At 31.0% G+C, this 26,481-nt stretch overlaps 1 protein-coding gene across 4 annotated transcripts in view; it reads left to right on the top strand.

Annotated features, from left to right (window-relative positions):
• The window catches only part of LOC110992201 (homeobox protein abdominal-A homolog), a 30,949-nt gene extending 9,388 nt beyond the window's left edge, over positions 1–21,561 (top strand). For all 4 annotated transcript variants that reach the window (XM_022257922.2, XM_022257920.2, XM_022257921.2 and 1 more), the window contains exon 3: positions 18,379–21,561. In XM_022257922.2, the coding sequence (XP_022113614.1) occupies positions 18,379–18,773 (395 nt within the window). In that variant the 3' untranslated portion in view covers positions 18,774–21,561. The remainder of the gene's footprint in view (positions 1–18,378) is intronic.
• The last annotated feature ends 4,920 nt before the right edge of the window (positions 21,562–26,481 follow it).

Below are 26,481 nucleotides of genomic sequence, written 5' to 3'. Positions count from 1 at the left end.
AATATGTCAGCATCATTCATATATATTTGTATGTATATATTTGTAAGTTGCTTAAGAAATTAAATGCGTAATTTTGAGGCAATATAACGGCAACTTGCATATAAAATAAAAGTCGCTGAAATTTTTATTTTCATATATCTTATATAAAATTTTTGTATTCACGATAGTATATTTAAAATAACAGGCTTATAAATTAAACGGCTTAGTGCAAACTAGTGCGTAGTAAAAAAGGACTTTTATTAAAATAACTTGTTTAAAAAACATTAGTAACACCAAATAGTAAACATTATCTGTTGTTTGAAGGTATTTACATAAAACAATAGTCTTAATTCGTGGAAAGAGGTACATTATGAAAACAGAATTTATCAAATAACCTACGGTTAATACGTGACTTGATTATAATAATATATTACAAATGGTCAATTCAAATGCCTAAGATATACGTACAAGTTTGTATGCGCATTAACTATGAAACAGGTTATCAATATAAATATTCATTCATTTTAAATACATGCAACATTGTTTTTAAGGATTTCTCATTTGCTTTAGAAAGTAAAAAAGATATACTGGCATTGTTTTACAGTACATCGAACTTAAAGAGCTTAACTCGCTTTCATGCCAAATACTTTATGTTAATACTGATACTGTGATGTCTGCCAGTTTGAATTTATTTTATTCGTCTGCTTTCGATATCGTTATACTAATGTACTGTTTCAGACAATTTATTCTAGCTATTCAACAGCTAAATATTATAGCTTTTTTGCTTGTACAATAACTTTGTTCAGGATTTGCGAACTAGTCGCTTAGCCGAAGTAAATATAGACGCGGTACGATAAGAGTATTTCAGCAAGCACTCAAGCTGTCGATAGTTCTCAAAGGGCTTATATGAAACAAATACAATTTATATCTCCATTTGCATTGTTTATATTGAGCTTGTAAGGCGAGTAATGTGGCTTGTGAAAACATTCGCGTCAAGATTAAAGGTAGACCTGCTATGAATGTCCAACTAATATTGATCTTTGAAAGCTTACGATCGCCGTCAAATTCGTTGGGTGTTACATACATTGACGGATCAATATATATTGGTCGTTTAAGTTTGTTTACAGCGCGTTCAGCGTTTCCTACCAGTTTGCATAACTCGAGGGTAGGTAGTCTCAATAAAAACAAATTGGCTTTTGCCTGACCGCTGCTGAGCTTTACACACGTACAAGGAAACTTTGCGACATTCTCAAAGGTGATTTACTGGCATTTCACGTTTCGAACTATAAAATGAATAGAATTATATTTTATAGTCACGTTTAAGTTCACCATTTAATGCTATATTTATATTATTTTACTAAACGATATTTACAACGTTACATAACTTCTAATTACTGTAGTTATTAATGTAAAACCTACATTAGGTATGTGAAGCAAATAAAATCCATTATAAATAGAGATAAGGATTCTCATCGGCTCCTTTATTCAGCAAAAAAACTAAGTAAATAAGCCCAAAGGCGCCAATCAAGCACAAAGCAATAAAACAACGCGCTCTGTGGTAATAAATAAGGAGATAAAGGCATGGAATTACATTACAAGCTGGCTCTATGCGACTCTTACGCATTAATCTCTGAGATACAATCGCGCGGTAAATCTGATACAATCTTGATATAGTGGAGGTTTTCACCTTCGTTCGCGGGACACTAGTCAGTTTTTATCTGGGTTTTGATTAATTTTTTATTTAATTTTTATTTTTCATAGTTCGTTATAATTATCGTGAGCGCTGATCTAAGAAAGGCTTTAATAATCGTTAATTGCACACAGACATTTACTTTTAAAGTAAATTAACATTTTATTTATTTCCGTCAAGTTTTTTGTGATTCATTCATGTTGTCACACACACACCTATCGGTAATTTTATATAAAAATAATTTATTGTTAAAATTTCAATAATATGTGTGTGGTTTAGTCCAATTAAGGCACGTTAACGTAATTTCGATCCATTATAACGTAATTAAATTCATAAATTATCGGCTTAATTGTAAAAGATCTTTGATGTGGTATCCGTAGCCTTACAAATATTCGCATTTACCCTCTCAATAATTAAAGTAAGTTACGTCTTTATCAAAAAGAGTCCGATCTCATTCCGGTCCCGTCTCTGACATGAATTATAATGTTAATCTAGACTTCGCTCGTATCGCGTAGATTTTATGGAATTAACCGTAAGGAATTATAATTGAGAATTCTTAATTGGCTTCTGAAATAACCACCCATGGAGAATATAATGTTTCATTGATTTATAAAGCCATGGCGTAAATGATTATTTGTTTCGTATTATTCAAATACATACTATGAAAAATCTTATCTTTAGTTTGAGTTGGCAAAATAAGCTTTTAAATGTATAATCAATTCAGTTGAAAGCAAGAATGTCCCACGAACGCTTACCGACAAACGAATAATTGAATAATTAAAACTACAGAGTATATGCTTAACATTTTTATTCCGACAACTAAATAAGATCTTAAGCTTCTCATTACTATAGACAGACATAAAATGCCACTTGTTATTTTCGCTATTGCTAACGCAATTTTATTACCAGAAACTCAAAAGTGCATTCAACCCTACAGTAGGTGTCTAAAATTGTAATTCGACAATAAAATACATGCGATTGATATAATTTTGTATAGCCCTTAGTAGGGTCGGAGATAGGGAGACGCAGGGTGCGTCTGACATTGAAGTAGTGGCAATAACATAGGTATAATGTTAAGGGGCCTCTGCGGAGGGCGTAACTTTCGTACGGGATCGGAATATTTTGGTACGCGCTATCTTTTAATAACGGATTACAATGCGGGATCGTAAATTGAAAATGAATATTTATTTACAAACACATTATGGTACTTTCAGATAAGTTATATAATTATTAATTTATTACTTACATTGTACGTTGATTAAATGTCCTCATTCAATGGGCTATTTTGGTATTTAACGCGATCTTAAACCATCTGCCGCCTACGTAAGAAGTTTTTATTTACGTCTTGCGCTTGTGTCCCCTTGACTCAGTTCGCTTCGGTTAATAAATTGTAGGTAAGTATTTGAAATGTATCGAAGGTTCAAATAGCCGGTAAAATTATTGTTTCATTCTGAAAGACAAGGATGTTTCGGTTTCTCTAAGAAAATATCAGTGATGCGTTAAAAGTCTATAACAAAAGGTATATTACGAAACTAAACACTCATATGAAATGATGAAATTCTTTACGTATAGAATTTCCTAGTTAATTATAGATTTCGATGAGTTTTATAAGTTAAAGTGGTTAGCAAGAAAAAGTCACAAAAAGCAATAAATTCACCCCTAAAAATCGAACACCCTCGAAGCTACAGAAAAATGACCAGAATAAATTGGTATTGTAGTGTTGGTAGCCGATAAAACATTCAGTTTATGGGGTGTCATATTTACATTTGGGACATCGACATGGGAATACTGAGGCGCTTACCTATTAGATAATACAATATGCTTACCCTTTGTTTCCGTGATGAACATATTCGTTATTTAAGAGGAATTAAAAAAACGACTTCAAACGTTCAATTCGACTAATATCTAATTAAATAACAATTTAACGAACTAAATATATTGTATGTACCAAATACGCAAATATTTGAAGACCAACACTAGTGTGTTAGTTTGTACCACTCTTTGAGAAAACACGTATTCCTTTACTGAAACAAAACCAAAAATACCACAGCCTCGGCTGAAAGCGTATCTTTACTTATCATTATTACGATATTTGGTTTTTCATATAATAAATCATTTCCCAAACGTGTATAAAATAAATAATAGTTATAGGTATATTATTGTTGTAGGAAACATTAGTAATTAAGAATTTTTACATAATTGCTTATATTAACTTGTACCTAATATGATTTATAATAGAGTTATATATTTATATATACACATTTTTTCCTTTATATTTAATTCAAAAAAGTTAAAGCAAAATGTACATAACAATAGGAAGTACATAAAATGAAATGTGCGTTATGTCAATGCCAAGTCAACTGTCACAAGAATAATATTCTTTTGTTAATACTGCCGATATATAGTCCAATCAAAAGTAGGAATAAAAAGGGTAACAAATTTATTTCGTAATTGACTAGCTAAAAGAGCCTTTGGTTAAAATTTCTTAATTTGGTTAAATTTGGAAAAATTCTCTATGTACGTTTGTAGGCTTTATATAACAATTAATATATAAGGACAGGAAGAAGCTAATCCAATTATAGGAGCACTTCAATTACACGAAGCCTGTTTATGTGTGAGGGTGCTAATCGATAGCCGATAAATACGGATCTGCCTTATTGCGTTTGAATTTATTCACCCTAGGTGTACAACAAAGCCTAAGCTTTAGGTTTATGTACATTAATGTGATGTATTAAACCTATATGACTTACATGTATTGGTTGAAAGATAAATTGTCAAACAGCATTTGTTTTCTGGTCTGTAAAAGATCAAGATTTATATCAGAAATGTGTCTGGAAAGTTTTGTTTCAGTGTCACGTAACAAATTTCTATTTCAGAATTTACTAAACACAATTTTTAGGATATTTATAGAAATTTTAAGTTACAAATACAGTAATCATATTTAAAGAACATATTACATAACCAAGATGTATTAATTTTAATACATTTTCTAATGTAATATTTAAAAAAATATCTTAAACTTTGCTTTTTTATTCCTAATAACACGCTTATTGTAAAGGAAAAAAATATTAATTTTATCTTTCTGCACTTAATTCAGAGCTATAGAAGAATCAACACACTATAAATGTACAAGAAAAATTGATGACAACTGTCTGAAACTCAGCGTGTAATACATGTTATATTGATACTCTCTAAATACCGCTTTCATATCTCACCAAAAACTGGTTTATTTAAATAAATTAAAGAAGGCTTCTTTTATGTTAAAAAATATGACAAATACTTATGACTTATGATAAATTTTAACTACGCTTGTGAATTTAAATGGATATTTAATGAATAAAATAGTAATAAAACTCTAAAAGTTTAAAACGTGAGGTTGTGGCTACACTACATATTCTTCATTGTATAAAAACATACAGATGATTTACATAAGACGTTTTACATAAGATACTCTGCCGCTGCACGCAGATCCAAACTGATAATTTTTAAGAGGTGGTTTCTTTACCACTATTCAAATTATGTTAGTAACTAGAATTACCTTTTATTGCTAGCCACAATGAAATAACATTGATCAGAACAAATTGTGTTAAACAAAACACCCTTTAAATGGCAACTCAGGATTAGTCGAGGCAATTTTTCGTGTAACGAGAATAACGATTCTACCAAATAAAATGTTTAGGGTCATTCCGGCCGACAACGAGCGAAAGCAGCTCTCCGAAATGCCGATAGCCCTATTCCACCCCACGCCCCTTAGGGAACTAAATGGCTACGCGGCTATCATAAATTTTTAGCCACAAATTTGCAATCCCATCCCGGTGAGGGGCCCAGCATTAATATAACGGTAACCTTCGTTTGTACGGTATGCATACATTTCACAGACGTTCCTTTTTATATTCCGTGTACCAATGTACTGTTAGACACATAATTAAATGAGACTCATATATATGAACTAAAAAAAAAATTAATGAAATTAATCAGTAGTGAAACTTTTCCAGTCTCAGATTTCTGTTTCATAATCATTTGTCAACATCCTACCAGACGCACGCCTTCGACTTTTGGGGTCTAAACTGGCTGGTTTCATCGTTCGAGCGACTGTTATATGTGCACATAGAAAGCTGGGGCTGAACCTACGATCTTATGGATTAGAGTCTCACGCTGAAGCCACTAGGCCGATACCCGATACTGCTCGCAAAAAATTGGAGAAAACAAATTTGCATTACAAATTTACATAATGATTTAAACTCTAGCACTGAACAATTGAGAGGGTCTTATTCCCGTGGGTGGATTAATTTTTAATTACAATCGCTCTGTCGCAAATGGCAACCGCTAAATCGCAGTCTGAATGCGTAAAAGCCTTAATCGCTGGCTTCAATGGGGGCCTTTATACGCATTCTTGAGTTATAAGAGCTCTATAATTGCATTGATATTCGTTATTAACATTCCAATTCCTAAGACATGCTACTTTACTATGTGATTAACACCTTTTTGGTATTTAATCTATATTTAAAATCACCAATACAGTTTAAAAGGCATTTGCTTAGTCAGAAACGTCCAAAGGATATTGAAATGATGTTCTTAATTTAAAATCACACTTTCTTATATTTCTTAGAATCGCTAGCTGTTGTTGAAAATACCTAACTCTGTGTTACATCCAGCGTATCTATTAGCTTAATAGTTAGGGTCTATAAAGTGAAATAGGAATTCTCAGTTAAAATATAATGCGTTGTATAGTAGTTTACAAGCGCGTTAGGGACGTTACGCCGTCGTTCGTCGCTTAAGGGCACATAACCTTAGAATATAGCCTTCGTAATTAAACGCTCTAACGGACGATTATGTATGAATACGACACTCGAGAGGTGCCTTCGAATCTACAAGTGTATGAATATTTTAAACTCTGTTGGCGGTTTAAATAATAAGGTAAACCTTTATATAAAGGTTTGAAATATTTTTAAATTGCTGCGATATCTCATACTATATAATAAATATATTTTATGTTTATCTATCCACAATTTTTGTATTACTTGAAAGAATTTAATATGACAAATAAATAATCATTTCAATGATTCAAATTGTACAACAGAAATCGGTAAAATTAACTGAACTTTTATTGCAAAAATAAACGCTTATAAAATTAACATTCCTTTAAATTAGTGTATTTTACATAACAGCTGCCATATCGACCTATTCAACAATAATTATCTTAATTGATTTTTGCGATTGAATAAGGGCAGTAATTTTTAATTACATCTGACCAATAATCGAATTGTTCATTCCCATCGAATCCGTTTGTGCCCGCATTAAGCTTCAATTAAGGGAATTTATGTGTCTGATCCGATACCATATATTATGCAGTTGAATTAATAAACGCACAATAGGGTTAGTAATGAGCACGGTTGGCGGTGACCGCCTGTATGGAAGCAAATTAAATTTGCATGTTAGCAACCCTAATGCCCCCTTGCTACGCCTTGTCCAGTTGCCATTTTGCATCGCAATTACTATGGGGTGCATAACATTCCTATGTACTGTACATAGATCAATTTGTTAGCTCTATGTACTGTAATCCTGGAACACTTTCCTACTAATAAGACACTTGCTCAGAAAATTCGTGGTTTATTTTTTATATTCACGTTATTTATACTTGGAAAAGTGCCTTGCTTAAACTTGAAGCATTAATGTTAACATAAGCTATTAGGAATTTTCTCAAAAAATTTTGCGCTAACTTTTGTTGTATTTTCGAGAATATTAAAGAGGTGGAGATAAATATAGTTTATTATAACAACAAGGCGTTCTCCCTTTTGTTTTTAAAACCTTAGAGAATGGGGCGCGAGGAATATTCAAATTTGTGAGCTTGAAGGGGAGTCTAATTCGTTTAAAATTACGTTACGATATTGCATTTTGAGTTGAAATATAGTAAGAGGGAGAAAATATTAGTTCATCCCTCGGAATTATGTAAAGGTATGAGCCAATTAAGCAAATGTGATACAAAGCCTCTTTAAGCGTGAAATAAATTGTTCTATTATTAGCTGGAATCATAATACTTTAAACGAAATGATAAATTTCTTTGTTCAATTACCATAACTGTATATTGTATATAGGTACTCTTCTTTTCTTGGTATAATATTGGTGTATCTCGGGGCCATTTAATTATTACGTAGCCTGTAAAGGTCTATGATTTTCTTATTTGGTGATTACGTTACAGTAATTTACTTGTAGTTTACTTTTCTACACATAGTAATGTCTTTTATTTACATAACTTTTACACATTTAAAGAAAAACACTTTTTTAACGGATTATAGATATGTATTATTATATTTAAACTTATAATTATTTGTAGGGTTTTTGCAGAAATTGCTCAATTTGCAAAAATGGAGGACACCGTGAGCAATTTCTGCAAAAACCCTACATCTTTTAGTCGATACCAACTCCGGGGAAATAAATACAGATAACACAACATTTTCTGCAGCTGTAATACTTTTTGACATTTAACACCTTTGTCTTCAGTCACCGTGACCACGCACGCTGTAAAGCACGCGAAACGTCGGTTTAAATTTAAAATTATGTACAAATAATTATAAGTTTAAATATAATAATACATATCTATAATCCGTTAAAAAAGTGTTTTTCTTTAAATTTTCTACACATATTACATTGTCTATGCTTGAAGACGAATTAATGCATTTTTGACGATTCGTACAAAAAATTAATACGTTTGTATTAATGTACCTACTAATTTTAAGAGCTTTGCTTACTTGTACTGACAGGGGGAATATTGCAGTAAATCTACTTACGTAATATTTAGTTGATCGGGCCCACTTGCGCAAAATTCAAAATTAAGTTTATATTATGTACGAATTTACAAAAAGTTTACCACCTGTATAAGGTTACCTAATCAGTGACTTTATTTCAGAATGTTTTTTTAATTTACAGAGCAGGTGTAAATGTGTTCATAATGAAAATGAATATATTTTTTTGCCGGAAAATACAGAAACGAGTTACATCGAATGAATTAATATATTTTGTGTTTCAAGTAATTCCTAATATATTTGATTAAAACATATTTGAAATATAAAAAAGGACGTGTGACTAAACACACTATGTATATTTTAACAGGATCCGCGATGCTATCTCTGTCCTTAAAAAATAATCAATATACACAGTACTATATGCAGGTTGTAGCAGAATACTCGTTAATAAAGATATAATAATAAATAAGGGAAACCTTGCGAGAATCTTTTAAGGGATGGAAAATTGTGTGAGTCCCTCAGGAGGCACGATGCGACAGCTGTGGAGCCTAATGCCCTTTCTATTTATCTCCGATCGGGGAGTATGAAATTACGTATATTATGTATTGGCAATTTTATATCATTCCCTATACTGTAACAGATGCGAGGATTCACTTGATGAAAACATTAAAGTACCTATGATGACATCAATTACTCATAGTAATAACAAATATATCAAATCATTTTCATTCGTTTTCACGTTTACAATATAATCGTATAGATTTCTAGATATTTCTAGTCCATACCTAGGTTTGCTTCCTTGTTCAATAGAAGTCTTTAGCTTTATACAGCGCCATCACAATTTCGTGTAGAAAATTCAATTTCAGATTTTTTGGTTGTCTTTTTAATATTTAGTTGCCCAAATTGAGTTTTGGTTGTAACAAGAGTTGGGGAGATTGTAACGTGGAATATTAAAACATAATATGAACAGTGTTGCAAGCATGACAAGCGGTAGTATTGCCAAATTAATGTATGTTTTAAGAGTTATAAGTTTCACGTCCGCTGAAGTATCCGGAGCACTCAATGATTTATTAGCAATAAAACTATTGATAGAACACAAAACGTATTAATTCGATTTCTAGTATTGCGTAAGCGATGACAATCTCTGTTTTATGAAGGAGGCCTCGTAAACGTCTATTAATATGAATGGGCTCCAATTACTTTTACGATTCGCGTTTTGTTGGTAGAGGATCTACAAAAACTTTACGATCTGCGCCCCCCGGCCTCTGACTTACCGGGGTGTGAAGTATCTATTGGATCGATGGACAATCAGACTCAACGGCAGATGGCACACGATTTGGCTATAAGCTCCTATTGCTATTGAAGCCGATAGTAAAATGTACTAGAGTTTTAAAATATCATGCATGCCTAGCATTCTATAAACCAATTCAATTTCTGATATTAATCCACACTATCAAAATAGAAAATTTGACGTTTCCGATAAATACATACATATACATATGTAGTTGGTAGGTATCTAAATTACATCAAAGAGTATTCTTAAGTTTATCGTTTTTTTGCGTCGGTATATTTGAAACGCTGACCGTGATATCAAAGCTTTATAATACCTCGAACAAGGTATGATTCATGGAAGAACACGTCATGTATTCATTTACAAGAAAATTTACATTCCCGTAAGCAAAAAAGCTTTTTACTTCGAGAAATAAGATTTATCATAATGCGAATTCTAAACGAATTACGCAAGCTTAATATAAGCTATTGAATGAGTTACCAATTCGAAATTCAAACAATAGAAAAGTATCTTCACCAAAATGGTCGGTAGGGCCAATAAGAGCTAACTTCCTGTGTGTCGGTACGTCTAACGCCACACGAACGTACTCCAGTTTTATCGCTCGTATCAGTCATAAAATGCTAATGAACGAGCACTTCGGACCAAACATCCGAGCACAAGATTCATATGACGGTATAAAACGTAACCCGAAGTCGACACTTCGTTGAAACGTAATCGTAATAGCTCTATGTGCTTTCAAAACATCGAAGTAACACGAGCCGCAACGGCCGCTAAGATAGCGATGTTTTCGAAGCTCCATTATGCGAACGATATGTATGCGAATGTGTGTCGTATCCGAGTGCTTATTTGTATGTATACAGATTAGATGAGCATATTTTCACTTTCGCCAATCTGTATACGAAAACTTTGAACGTGTGAAACATAGTAGAGTTTATCGAATTCAATGTTAGTTTTTTGTTTTATTATTTCATGAAGATACGGACTTTCGTGATTGGCTTTGTCGTTTTTGTAATTAAACATATATGTTGTGTAGTATGTGGGTGTTAAGGTTGATTAAAAGATATTCTCTTAATTAAATAAAGTGACCATGACTTTGTTTCGTTTCCATACGTAGTTGTAAGTACTTATACGACAAAAGTTTGATTCAAATAATTAGGCAATCCTAAAAAGTATTTTCAAACAGACTATGATAAGCAGAATGATTGTAACTTTACTTACACACATGGTGACAAAACCGATGAAAAAGAAAGGGAGATTAGATCAGTGATAACAAAATAAATAGATATTAAATTAATAACACGGCAATTTTTAATTATATTATGGTGTCGAATAGAAGGTATAATAACTGTCATAAATATTTCTAAATTTTGGAAAAAGTAGACTTTACATGCAATTTGATAAATATGCACGATAACTCGTAGCGCTAAATATAAAAAAAACGTAAATAATAACAGATTATATGTCATGTTGAGGTAGGTACCGGTAATTGTACTGATATGATAGTAGTATCTATGATAATATTCATAATAAAGGAACCATTTAATGACGCCTAATGGTAAAATTAGTTGTAGTTGTTGTTCAGTCATTTGAAGGATATCACAAGGTGACTTATCCTTGTGATACTGGTTTTTACCTCAAGGTTTCTTGACGATAAATAACTTTATTTACTATAGATACATACATTTAGTTCGCAAATATAATCATTTAAATTTTCAATATAAAAATAATACGTTCAGGTTACGATAAAACTCATTATATACAATAAAAATATTTCACCCATTAAAATATAATAATCTAGATAATCAAAAGTATTTATAATTTATAAACTTATCTATAATCAACGTATATTAAACCTACATAAATATAACCCTCAGAAATAATATTTAGTTATTCGAAAATGGAATGTGACACATTACACTGAGTGTAAATGTTTTTGTGACTCTCGAAACGCGTTATCTCTGAATGATGGAGCCATTTTCAAAAATAAAACGGCCCCGTTCTTAAGAATATATGACCGACTCGCATTAATAAATTAACGAAATAAATTTAGAGACTAGAGGCTTATCTTAAAAATGGAACGCGTAATAGGAAATCAAAGGGGCATTTCTATGCTTTAAACATCCTGTTATAACATTTACACGTGGTTAATGTAAACAATGAAGATTTAAAAGTAGAGGGTAAGCAATAAGCATTCATTTCCGTAGCCAAAATAAGGAATTAGATACCAGACTCTAAGCCTAAGACACTGTTATGTTTAAGGAATGAATTATAATTAACATACTGAAACTAATTGCATGTCTCTTATACAACTACTACTGTATGTAATATGACTCTTTAACGCAATATTCAAACAAACAAAAGTCCGTCTCAAAATGTAATCAAAAATAACTTTGAAATAAGAAAAGCGCTATGTATTAATTATACCGTCGCAGTGGGCGTCTGACTGCAGCCAGCAGTGCTGTTTTATTTGTGAAAATAACTTCAACCGCTTTCTGAATAGGGCTTGGTGGAGAAATCCCGCTAGCACTATTGATTTTTCAGTTGTTCCCTATTTCTATAGTGATAGAGTTGAAATTGTTATAGAGCTGACTTAAGCTCTTCTAGTAAATCGCCGTGTTGCATATCCTGCGCCAACTCCGTTCATTAAAATGGAATGTAACTATGTATTTATAATTGCACACTGAAATAGACTTAATTACGTACCTATGATCTGTAAACTAAGACAGATTAATGGTAAATTGAACCTTGTTTTAATTTGAATTAAGATAAAATTTCAAATGTTCTTTTTTTGGAGATAATTAAATGTATTTATGTCAATATTCGGTCACTTAGCCTACTCTTAGCTAAACAACTCGGCAGTTTAGACAGATGCAAATAATTTCCAATTAAGACAGTATGACACTTGAACATTAATTAAATACACAAATGCACCTTGCATCAGCGCATATGAAACAGTTGTTAAATATGTAAAATACTGTTAATTATCCTTTTACTGATTACTTAATTATCAAATGTTTATTATAAATACGTTAAAGAAATACAAAGCGTATAAATATTGATTTTTACAATGGTTTCCGGTCCACGACAAAGAATTTATTCAAGCGTTACATATAAATAGTATCCCTAAGTATATAATGGTACTAGTTTTATATTATTAAGAAATTAAAACTTTTATTCTATGACATTAAAAAATAACGTTTCTATGTAGAGCAATATACAGCACTGTCAATTGCTTAACATTTATATATCTGTAATTAAAACTGTTACAATTTTAATCTTATAATTATTATAGTCCTACTTAAGTTAACCTAGTGTTTATATACCTTATAAGGTAGGAATTGGTTAGTCAATTGTACTTATACATAAAACTTAATTAATACTGAATCTTCAAATGGCACACGGCATTTGTTCTAAACCCCAAACAAAGTATCTATTAAACACCTATGGCCACGATAAAGAAGCCAATTAAGTTTTTTAGTTGATACAGCGTAATTATAACAATAAAATAAAATAAACTGCAATAAATGTGATTCGTTGACTAATGAAAACATTGAGGCTCATTAAATCGAATAGTATGTATAATGTGTCATTTCTGATATCATATGACCTGTTTATCTCGAATATGTCATCAATTTCAATAATAGTCCTCTTAACAGCACAATGTATTTATTTTAATTAATATCGTTTAACATAAATATGCAATCTGCAATTCACTGTTCACTGTTCTCACATAGGCTTCAGTTATGAAATCTCTTATCAATATGTCACTATATCTGTATAAAACTTTGTTTGTTTTCACAATGCATATCATAGTGATTAAATTTTTTTGACAGTTTAAATTACAAGCAATTAATGAAAGTTCACTTTTCATTTATATACTTGAAAAATCTACACCTAATGTGGAATTTTCAAACAAATACTGTTAGTATGAACGACATTTTAAAGTATTTCAACGGTTTTCTAAGTGATTTATCATTTCATACGCTTATAAAGTAGCTGTCAATTGTTAGGATGTTATAATATATCAAGTAAATCATATAATTGGAAATATATGTTACAGTCAATGTAGTCAATTTGTTTAAAATCATAGATTATAATAAAAGTTCATTTGCTATACGCGTTAATGACGTGTCCAGGTAATAAATGTTTGTGGGAATCCCCGTGTTACATATATCCCCTAAAATCGCATTGGTCAATTAAGATTGCTTAGATAAATTTAATCAAAGCCGACAACTTTTGTGGAAAATTTAAACAAGGCATTGTAAGCAGTAAAGTACGACCTCAGCTCACACCAAAACAAAGTAGCGAATCGCACTTGTCATATAGTATAACGTCTTAAGAATTCTTCTCATGCAAGAAATATGCATATGTGAGCCATTGACCCTGTGAGCATTAAATCAGGTTGTCAACACTGGTTAGTTTGTCCGGTGCCTTGTTCACACTGTAATATGAAACTACGAGAATAAAGTATAATTCGTTCAACGAATAAAGGTCGCCTTGTCCGTTTATGAAAACAAATAAAAATAATTTTGTTTGTTTAAATTAATTATACCTTATTGTTTACTGTAAGTTAAAATTCTAAGAAATGTTATAACACTATTTAACATTTAAATTCTTTATTACAAAAAATGTTGTATAAAACATAAACGCAATTTGTTCTTTGACGTGATATTTATTACTTAAATGTACAATCCTCAACCTTACCTACCGGTTTAATGTTAATACAGCTAAAATATATTATATATTTTCTCATATTAAAGGAAAAAAGATGATCACCTACTTATCTAAAAATATAAATGGAACATATGTTCCAACTGAGTTTACAGGCATTTAAATTATTATTTATTTCATTTCCGCGCTATCCAAACTCAATGCTACCACAGCACTATAATTTAATAAACTACGTTTTCGATTATTTGACACCCTATTACATTGTATTACTGTAACCCAATTTATATTAGCCAAGAGTTATAAGATTGTATCAATTTATTACCAATTTTAGTCTCAATTCGCGTCAGAATATCATTCCGTTACACATAAGAGGATATTTGTTCACAATTCTCTATTAGTATTATTAGCAACGAGATGAAAACGTGACGTCATTGAGGCGCAGATCAAAGATCGCTGCTACTGTACATATACAAGTATATGAAATAGGGTTGTGAGACCTGACATTCGACCCTGAAAACACATTAATATTTTTTTTAAGACAGCATAATATTATAAAAACATTGCTATATAAGACAATTTGCTTTTGTATTGTCATATTAAGGCATTACACAGCTTTCCCTCTGTGTTTACTCCAACATTAAACTAATACTGACAATCTTACAAGTATACGCACGGAAAATGATTAATTTTACTATATACTAAAAGTGAAACTAATACTTGTTGTTAACCTATGATGATCTAAAACATCGCAAGATCGATCACCAATATATTCTGATTAAAAAAATGGTTTGCCAAAGATTGTAACTGAAATCTAATCAACCAAAATATAATAATATAACAAAGCTAACGCTAAACGCTGCCAACCCTGACTTCATGGCAATGTCCCTTTCAAAGCGGAGCACAGTACAACATTGTGATGATTTAACAGGCGCTCACAACGAGCAAAAATAGTCCTTTCCGACTGGAACAAGCTTGAAATATCAGCTTTGTAGTCAAATAAATTTTCATATATCCACTTACTTTCCTGCCCCTATTTATAAATGCTTATATAGATGTAAAAAAAGTTCGTTGCGAATTAATTTCCGTTTCACCATGTTATTAGGCAGAAACAGAATCGTTATAATAATTGCTATATGAGGCTACGTGATTTGAGGTAGTAACATAAATAAAATGAACCCATTAATTTTACCCATGTAACAATTTAAATTTTTATTCCATTGACTAGATTTAGAACTAAATAAATTACAATTTTACTGTGTTCTATATCATTTAAATTGCTCATTTCAAAAATTACAATGGCTCTTGATAATTGACTTAATTATTAATGTAATTAAGTACCTGCTAAAATTAGCTTTATATGATTTTAAATCAAAATTAATGCTAAAGTATAAGATATTTTGTAAGTGTAATTTTTTATTGCACTCCATTTTTATATTATAGCGCGTGAATGAATCTGAGATACTCAGTTAGACAAGGGAAAATCTTTTTTCAAATTTTATCCTGTCTTAGAAACTGATGAATTTTTCAAGGGTTTAAAAACTTTTCTGAGAATTGAACATCAAACATCCGGGTCCAAAATGAATAGTTGATAATGTGCATAGCCTCCATTTAATAAGATTATCCTATTTTTTTATAAAAATAGGATTATATATATTATAAAAGTTTATATATATAGTTCAGGTTTGGTCGAAACAACCATGCCTCGTAATTTCTCATTCTAGCTATTGCAGGAGCTGGTCAGCTTTACTCGCCCCATAAATAACGTTCTTACTGGACAAGCGTTGGTATAATTCACATCTGACCCTTAATATTACGATCCGACAGGCCTACATTAATCAAAGCTAGAACGGGTTTCATACAAAAGGTGGGCAGGTTTATACAAAGTTAAATAAAATAATAAATAAGCAAGAACATTATGTGAGATTTATTTCCAAGAAAAAAGGGAGGTAAGAGCCGTGTCTTGTCTCAGTTTGTTTATAGTCCTGTGTCGGCGCAAGATACACTCTAATTAATGCTACGATGCATTCCACAATATATTGTGCGGCGACTTTGAACTCTCTTGTTTAAAATTCTAAGATTCAAATAAATAACTGATATCGCTTGTGTTATCTCGGCGGGATAAGAACAATACATTGTTGTTATCAGACACAATCAAGGATACGCTGGTAGTCGATAAATGCTTAGCAGGCTTTCAACTTAAACTGTAATAATCGATGCAAAAGTCATACGAGGTGAACTCTAACAAAGCTTTTGAGAATAATGGAGCTCAGCTGACGAAACGGGAGGTGCCTGATTCGTTGTCATGGAAACCATACGAAGGGTAGCCAACCTGACTCGCTAACACATTACAAACGCCAAGAAAAAGCAAACAAACCTAAACCGCGCACACATAAACGTGGACTTTATGTTGTGGCCAGGAAGATCCTATTTTGGATAACAATGCGCATCATTTATGACCTTTCACTTCGATTGTTTAATCGAGACGGGTGTATTGTATTTTCGGGTTCCATCTTTGCTTTTTAAAATTAGAATAGATAAATCTGTCTCGCTTCCACACGTCGGTATTTATCTTGTATCTCACTTGGAATCTTGCACACTTGTGATTTTAACATTATCTATTTTTAATATTTGAAACGGCTTTTTAAGTTTTTATTGTAAAAAGAATCGTCTGTAAATGTTAAATAGCAGCAGTAAAGACGTTGTTATGTTAATTTATTGCTCATAATATATATGCGGTTTTCGGGATTCCGAAGAACGTGATTTATTCGATGCGAATTTATTTGACATAAAAGCAGTATTGCTGACTCAATTGTACTTTAAATTAGCGTAACCCAGTAAATGGTAATTTTAATTGTTTCCAGGATGTTGTTTCTGCCAAAGACATCCTTTGTTCTCAAATTGTTTCTGATAAAACCAGCAGTTAATAAAATTTATATCTTGTTTTTTAAATGTACAACAAAACATTATTTTAGAAATCATTGATACGTTTAATTCTATAAGAATATTAACAAATTTAACAAATTCTTTAAACTACTACTAAAATATATTTTTTTAATTATATATTTAATCTTTATTATTCAAAAACTGTCGTAGATTTTATTATAATAGATTCTATCTATAGATTGATATATCTAGAAGTGCATATTTCCTTACATAAAATGGCGGATCACATTTTCAAGATATTAGAAGATCATCCATTATTCTCTTACCTTAATACCTAAGCGAGTCAGGTAAAAGGTATCCTACATGACCGGACATTCCAAAGCTGGCTCTCAATTATAGATACACGTTTCGTGTAGGGAAAACTATGTATCTTGCCTTATTTATTGACCGAAACCTGTCTGGGGCCGGCCTCTACCTTTAAAATGTAGCCAGCTAGAGACGGGTTTAGAATTTACAACTACAAACTTTGACCACACAATTAGACAAAAATAAGAAAGCGGTAAAGGGTTAACTTTCACGGTTTCCAAGAAACACTTTTTATTTAAACAAAGCATTAGAAAGTTGCGCAACCCTTCCTCGCTTTGACAATTATTGAATAGGTGTTTAGAAATCGTCTTTGTCCTTCACGGACAGTCAGTAACCCTTTTCGTCATTTAAGACTCCTTTTTAATGCCATAAAGTACTGATTCTATTAAAAACTATGGTTTCAGAAATAATATACAATAACTGGCCATAATAATGTCTTTATAAAATTAGTGGTAATCATTGAGGCGTAGATTTTCTGTTGAAATGTAATGACTAAAATTGAAATTGAATCTACTAAGAATAAAGAGCTTAAATCAAGAAGCGTATAACTCTTAAATTATCTTCATGCGGCTATAAAATGCTAATGCTCTATTAAATTTACTTAAAGCCTTTGCGAATCGAAGCCAAAGCTCCACAATAATATATGACAGTAATAAATCGATTTAACAATCAAAAACTTATGAATACATTTACATATAATTTTGCTTTCTCATAATTTATTAGTACCGACTTTAAGTATCTTTCTTTATTTTCAGGACCGAATGGATGCCCACGGCGGAGGGGTCGACAGACTTACACAAGATTCCAAACGCTAGAACTTGAAAAGGAATTCCATTTCAACCATTATTTGACGCGCAGACGCAGGATAGAGATCGCACACGCCCTCTGCCTCACAGAGAGGCAAATAAAAATATGGTTTCAGAATCGACGAATGAAACTAAAGAAAGAATTGAGAGCGGTAAAAGAAATAAACGAGCAGGCTCGTAGAGAACGAGAGGAGCAGGATAGGATGAAACAACAACAGCAAGAGAAACAAGCGAAGTTGGAAAGCCAGCACCACGGTCACCACGTGACACACCATCACGATCCCATGAAAATGCCCATCGACAAGGGCGGAGATATCCTCAAAGTGAATAAGGTACCGACGTAAGCCTCTTTGGCACGTAGCAAATCCTGACTGATACTGTATCATAGTGTGAATACATGAATGGAAGTGTTGCGTCCATGAGGACCCGCGAATTACGTTAGTCGTCTCGTATCCACTAGTTTTATGATTGCGGCTAATTTAGGAGTGTTCTCGTTGTGGAGGTTCGTGACTTTTATTGTATTGATGTTCCTTTAGTGCGAAAGACTTGCCTCGGTGTCGTTCGCGTGGACGCTGGTGATGTGCTTTAAGCATTTATTTTGTTGCCATAACCACACCATGTATTGCAATAATATTTTACTAAATTTTACAAAACTGTTAGCGTCGCTGGATGGTTTGCAAGTTCATGTGAATTTCGGTATTGTTAGTTAAGATTTTGAATCTGTGAATCTCAAAGTATTTATTACTGCAGCTACTCTTTATGTTATTTCTTTTATATTATAGTTATTATATTATGTACATTTTGATGTATATTTTATTTTACCGCTATTAGTGGTTCGGTTATGTTTAAAATTTATTCATAATCCCTTTATATTGTAATCTTTGTTGTATTTTGTCAATTATTGGTTAAAAGTACTTTTGTGGTTAGAGATCAAGTTGTGGTTTACTTTATTTTGAAATATATTGTTTATTTGAGCGATTATATATTATTTTTTACAACATGTTCGTCATATTTTTATTACTAATTCCATAAGAACGTCTAACGTATATTAAAGCAAAATACGTATTAAAGTACAATTCCACGTGTAGGTTTTTATTTATCTTGTTCTTGGAAATGCAATATTTTTCGAAACGATAATTTATAGATAAAATCGGATTCATAAAATTAATAACTTCGATTAAACATGTTGTCCAAATAAGTCAGCAGTTCAAAATTATATACGTAACATTGATACATATTAACAAATAATGTGTACTAAGAATAAATTTTACAAGTGTATCTTTAACGTTGAGTAGAATAAGTGTAAAATATCTTAGACGTAAGTTCTACCTTTTATGAATAATTTAAGTACCATACGATCTCCTGGTTTGTTTTTCAGGTTAGGTAGTATGTTCTTACAAAATCTGGCTTTATCTTAGACGCTTGCTTTGATCTTAATCGAGTTTTATGATGCAATTCATTAATCATCAAGTATACTTCATTTGCATTATGCATATTGTGCCAAAATACATCAACTTACTTTTAAATGTTTTTTTAAGTTTACACATTTTCCGGTCTATCTAATCACTTGCAGCATGAAATAAACTTAAACGCTTACACAAAACTATAAAACGTAATCAGAACAAAAGTAGTAAACTAGTAAAAATTAGTGTTGATAGTCACCATTATACGTAAATTATTGTCAGGGTAGAATTAAAAAATTAAATAAGTATCGATCGAAGAACATCGCTTAATTTTTATAATCATCTCTTACTGTCCACATACATTTTTAAGTATCGTGATATCATTAGTAATGTAGTTATAAGTTTTCCTAACTACGATTACAATTCCAAGCCATCTTAGATTTAATACCTACATGTAGACCGCAATATATCGAAAGTTCATTATTTTAAGTTTTCCAAAGGAATAGTTTATATTGGTCATATTGAATATATCAGCGGAGGATTGATATGTGCAATAATGATGTTTCAAATTTGGCGTAAGGTTGTCTTTAGGTATAAAATTTCCATCTTTTGAAAATCGAACAAAATGTACTTAAATAATTTCGATATGTAGGCTTTATAAATTATACTGCATAGATATAACTATAGTAGATACTGAAGATATTTTTAAGCGAAAAAAACCATTGGAAGTATTTTGAAAACGCTTAATCGCCTAATTAGTATGATTATTGGATAATTGCTTACGACTTGGACGTGCAGTTACAAACCATAATGCAATGTTTGTATACGAACTTGTTCAAATTGTTATCAATTAATCGTCATTATTTGCGTTTCTTTTGTCTAATAAACAGACTGTATGGATTTAAAAACCTCATATAATCTATCATTTGTTTACACTAGCGATGAAGTAATACGAAAAAACCTTTTTCTTCTTCCTTCACTAAATACTTATGTGTTAACTCAAGAACAGCATAACTTTTAGTTCCATATAGCTAGTTTGGTATACATAAAGGCCCTTGATCGATTATTAAAATTTCTTGTTCATGTTGTTTTATGGGAAAGTGCAAATGGAGCTAAACGAAAACTTCTAACGTTAGTATCCAAGGTTTCATTTTCAACAAAAGCCTTTAAATGGTAAGAGTATGAGTAATGAAATTTGCGTTTGTACGTCCGATGATTTATGTTAGGTTCTCCTTATTGTTTCTGCCTCGTAAAGAACTGTAGATAATTCACGTGAAACAATGAGCAATTTGCTAAATAGATTATGTACGACCTCCATCCATCTTGCCATACCATAGCTAGTACCTAGGGTATTTGTAATACCTTCAGTTTCTTTCTTTCAAAATTTAAAAATATTTAATGAATTATTTATTTTCAATATTTTTGTTAGTTGTCGACTTCCGTTTAAGTTTTTTAGTATGTACCTATTTTGAGTAATTAATTGTAAATAATTGTGAACGTTTTGTGGCGCATTATATTTTGTTTATGTTATGTATTTTATGTATGTACTGTGCGTTGTTCATCGTACAAACTTGATCGAATGATGGCCGTGCGAATGAACAAACACACAGGACGTGACTGTGTCGTGTTAATATAAGCAAAATAGATGGGTAATTGTATATGAAACCCGCATTCAATCTTATAATATTACTTCCGAAGGTTCAAGAGAATAAAGAGTTAATAAAAGAAATGATTTTTTTAATTGAATAAATTTACTATCTGTCCCTATAATCCTTTTCCCAGTAGAATAAGATTTTTTAAATATGTTAGACATAATTAGTTAAATATTAGAAAAATAACCTACTTGACAATGGTTATATTTATACGTTGTCTATTATCCATATCTACACAAAAATAAATTTTAATGTTTTATTAAAATTCATAAAACCCAATTTTCTACATAACTCGAAGTTTTGAGTGCTTTTTAGAAATCTGCAAGTCTCTCGTGTAGACGTTTAAAAGTTTTATTTATCTCCTCATACTACAAATAAAATCATAATTAGTATTAAGCTTTAACGATACTTTCTCATTAATGTTGATCATTTAATTAATAACCAAAATTACTCAAGTGGAGTAATAACTGAATTTATTACTGGCATACAGAAATTATAGAATATGTACTTGTCGGCGTACATAACATATATTAAGAATTAACTTAATTAACATGGTATTTCCATGCGTCATGTTGAAAGAAAAGGAAGTACAGAAAATAGTTTATAGGCGATATTTATATCTCAATACAGTTGAAAATAATTTCATCCTACATCTATAATAAATCACATTGATTGACTTCATAATAGATTGTTTATATACTTTACGATGGTCATAAATAATTTATTTGCATCATCAGTGCACATCCCTTGCTAAATTAAGGAGAAAATAGGATACTTTAATGGTGTCAACGAATGAGTTCAACAAAGTATATAAATCTTAAAATTATAATTTATTTGTCCATTATTTACTGTTTGTATCTAACAATTGGATTACAACGCGTTTATAGTGTATGTCAGGAAAGTTTGAAGTTTAAATTGTAATTCTAATATAATTTCCTTTTAAATAACCCAAAAGTCATATTTATTTATTGATTTTGTTTTTACTTTAATAGTAACCAGCAGCCCGCCCGAGTGGACATTTATTTTTTACTATTTTTTTGTAGATATTGATATGTTCTTCAATATTGCGGATTTTTTTTGTGTTTTTTTTGTTCTATCAATAGTTTTCACAGCGCAAGCGATAAAAGATATTTTATAGACATGTTTTTACACCTTGGGTAACACATAATTGTGGTTTTAGTATTCCTATATATATATATATATATATTATACTATATATATATATATATATATATATATATATATATATTTAGTATTCTATATATGTATATCCTTATCTTTTTCTTGCAATGAAAATATCCTATATTAAAAAATAAATTATATAAATTATGTAGCATTCAAATGTTGAAAGAATTTTTAAAATCTGTCCTGTGCTTTTTGAGCCATTTCTTTAAAAACTTATTCAAATACAAATCTTTCCTCTTTATAATATTTGTATAGATATCTATTGGTATATTAATTATAAGTGTTGTCACTTGATTCAAAAATAAAATTGATAAAACAACTTTATTTTTGATTATTACTTTTTATGGTTGTAAAAATTATCTCCTGCAATATTTACATAGAAATGTGCCTGAGACACAATAAACCACGTGTAAAACATGAGCACTATTTTATGTAATACACTTTAAGTAACTGATTCTATAAAACAAGTAGCACAATGCATCGAGAAATGTCCCTAGTTAGAGTGGTTTGTCAAATAAGGAGCAGATACCGAAAAAAACAGTGTTACATAAACAAATAAAAACTTTTTGACAGAAATATATTATGGTTGTGACAAAATTTATGCATCGCTAGTGTCTACACTATTATTCCGTTAATTCCGTGGTACCTATGTATTATAATCTTAGTGTTACAACTAATCAAACGCAAATCGTATAAGACATTAAGTATGCGTGAATGTATGAGTATGTAAATAGATGTGTGTGCGTATGTATTTGAGAGTGTAGCTGAGAGTTGTTATAAGCGTACGCTGTGTCTGTGTTAGTTATTGGTGTATAATAACATAGAAAATGCATACTAATCCTAGTATTTCAAATAGTTCCGCTGGTTTGCAGGGCGTTGTCGGCCTTTTACTAATTGGTGCAATATTTTCTTGAAGGTCTCTAAGTCGAATTTTACTATCATATATACTACCTACTTAATATAACTATCTAAAAAATTTTTTACAATCCATATAATTGAATATAGTGTTTTCGAGGCTGTACTTACCTGTTTTCAAAGATACTTAATTCATTTCTAATAAAATTTACTATAAAAAAATATTAAAATCTCACCGTAACTAACATTCACACTGTCGGCAAGTCATTCTTATTACAATTACTGTCTACTAAATCATTATAAAAAAGAAAGCCATTGCCCTTAATAGGTAACTGCCCCTAAATACCAATAATGTTTGTCGGATCCCCGCCAAAAACAAACCATGAGTTATAACCATTTATTCTCCGCCATTTTCATCCATAGACACTAGTGCTGTCAAATAAATATCAGAGCTACGGAATTCACAATAGGTGGGATCTTTACACGTTGAACTCAAAATTGCGAGGCACTTTATTCCTTTTTTCTAATAAAACCTAAGCGATTCGAACCAGGATCTCAAACGATTTTCGGCTTAAAGTCATAAATATTTTTTGTACCGACCTTTCATCTGATTTTGCCTAACAGTTTTTGTAGATAGTTTTTCTGGTACCCCTATCTTTTGACATTAGTTTTATGGCGCCCGATATCTTATAGTGTGATCGTAGCAAATTCTAATGGCAGTTTAAACTGTTTAAACCTATAACCAAAACAAATTCAATACGATTCTTGCAAAAGATTATTTATTTGTCTTTTGAACTATAACCTTTCCTTTAATTTATTTGTTTGCGCTGTAACAAATAATTAAATATAATATTCGGTTATTCCAATTCATACATCAATTTCAATGATTAATGTAAATCAAAAGTAATATTAATTTTTAATTAGAGATGCATTCAAAAAACCAACGCAGCAGCTTTTAATCCTACAAAAAAATCTTCACAAAAGTTTTAATTTTGAAAATGGAACGCCAATGAAAAAATACTCGGCACAGGTTAACTACAGTAGGTAGAGGATACCAATTTCATGCTCTGCCGGTCACTCTTACAGGTTTTGTACGTGTATGTCCTCAACGGCTAGCCATGCTACCGTATAATACGGAACGCTGAATACATTTACCTAACTTCGTCCGTTTTGTATAAGTTATTGAGATGTTTTTTATTTAAAAAAAAAAGCATATCATATTTGCACATCGAGAATGGAATGATGACTTACGACAACCGAAGATGACTTAAACGAATTTATGGAACATATCCATCTTAAAAATGTAGTATGAAGTAGTTGAAGCTGAGAAATGCACAATTAAAGATATGTGATAAAATTGATACAGTCTGGGTTTAAGGAGACGCGATATTATCACGAGGAAATTGGTTAAATAGAAATTTTTCGTACTAAAGTTAGAATGACTCAAGTATCAGCTAGTATATTATAAACTGCAAGAGAAACTTGCTCCAATTTTACATGGCGACCGAGATCCGCTCCAAAACTATCGTAAATATGATCAAATAGAATTTTTACTCTTTTATTTCTATGTTGTTATTCGTTTTGTAGTATTTTTGATATTCATTTTTGATAAGGTTTCATTTAAAATGGTCTGTTGTCCCCATTGAAGCCCATCAATAGAGCCAAAAATAATCGGAAATCTTAGATATTGCAGTTTATATAAAGCTTACATAACAACTTGGATAGCAAAGTGTTTTGAAGAAATACAGGTCCATAATCATAAAGAATATACTTAATATTATATTTCATAGATTTTACATATAACTCCGTTTAATTTATGATTTTTTAGAGATATATAATTTAAAAAAAATCAGTGGAGGAGGTGGTACCTCTTTAGGTCTTGGCCTCAGAATTCAGAATCTGTTTCATGATCATTTTTAAATCTAATAGCCAAGTAGGTAATCAGCCTCCAGTGCCTGACACACGACGTCGACTTTTTGAGTCTAAGGCCTGTCAGTTTCCTCAAGATGTTTTCCTTCACCGTTCGAGCAAGCATTTAAGTAAGGAAGAGTGAATCACTTAAAGCATGTATTTTACTTTTCTCTAGGAATCATAAACTTAGTATCAAGTTATTACCCATAATAACTAGTTTCATCTAATACATGTACAAAATTTCACACGATCGTTCAGAAGTTTACGATCAAAAGATAGCTCACACACCCCTTTGCCTTAAAAACCTATTGTTAACAAACATTTGCTATTGTAAAACTTTGTATGTATTAATGTTTTCCTAACATATATTTTATGTCACTGCTAGTTTTGACTTCTGCTTGATAATTAGTAGGACCTACAACTTATACAACGGATTCTCTAAAAAAAAGAGAAAATTAAATTAATGAATAATAATTAATGAATTAATTCACGAATACATGACTTACAACAATATCAATTATGAGTCAGGAGTTCATTTGAATTATATTTATGACAGAATTGATGTAATTATTGTATACCATTATAATTGAAGCAAGTTATATTTTACCAAAAGAGCATAAATGCATGCAATAATCTAACTGTCAAAATAATCAAATGCAACATTTGCATATATAAAGATTTACGAACTTTCAAAGGAACAAGACCAAAGAAATTCTAGCAGTTCTTTTCAATTTAAGCTTAGGTTTTGATTTTTGTAATTCAGAATAATTCTTGTAATAAAATGTGAAAATTATACTGAAATTATTAATTAAATCCCTCAAGCCAGCCATTTAGTGCTCTAGGAAGATAGCAGACTACTTAGAGCTCCGTATAATAGCATCACGGTTCGTGCCAAACAACTTATACCTATTAAGAATGCAGTATTGATCGCCGACTTAGGTTACATAACGCCGCTTTGTAAAAATATTATCTTGCAAAATTATTATGTATTTGTAACAACAATTTGAATTTTTCTAATAACGTTGATATTGTTATTTTTATCGTAT

The sequence above is a fragment of the Pieris rapae genome, chromosome 8 (assembly GCF_905147795.1).
Source record: "Pieris rapae chromosome 8, ilPieRapa1.1, whole genome shotgun sequence".
Taxonomy (NCBI): Eukaryota; Metazoa; Arthropoda; class Insecta; order Lepidoptera; family Pieridae; genus Pieris; species Pieris rapae.
This window is presented reverse-complemented; position numbering and strand designations above follow the sequence as displayed.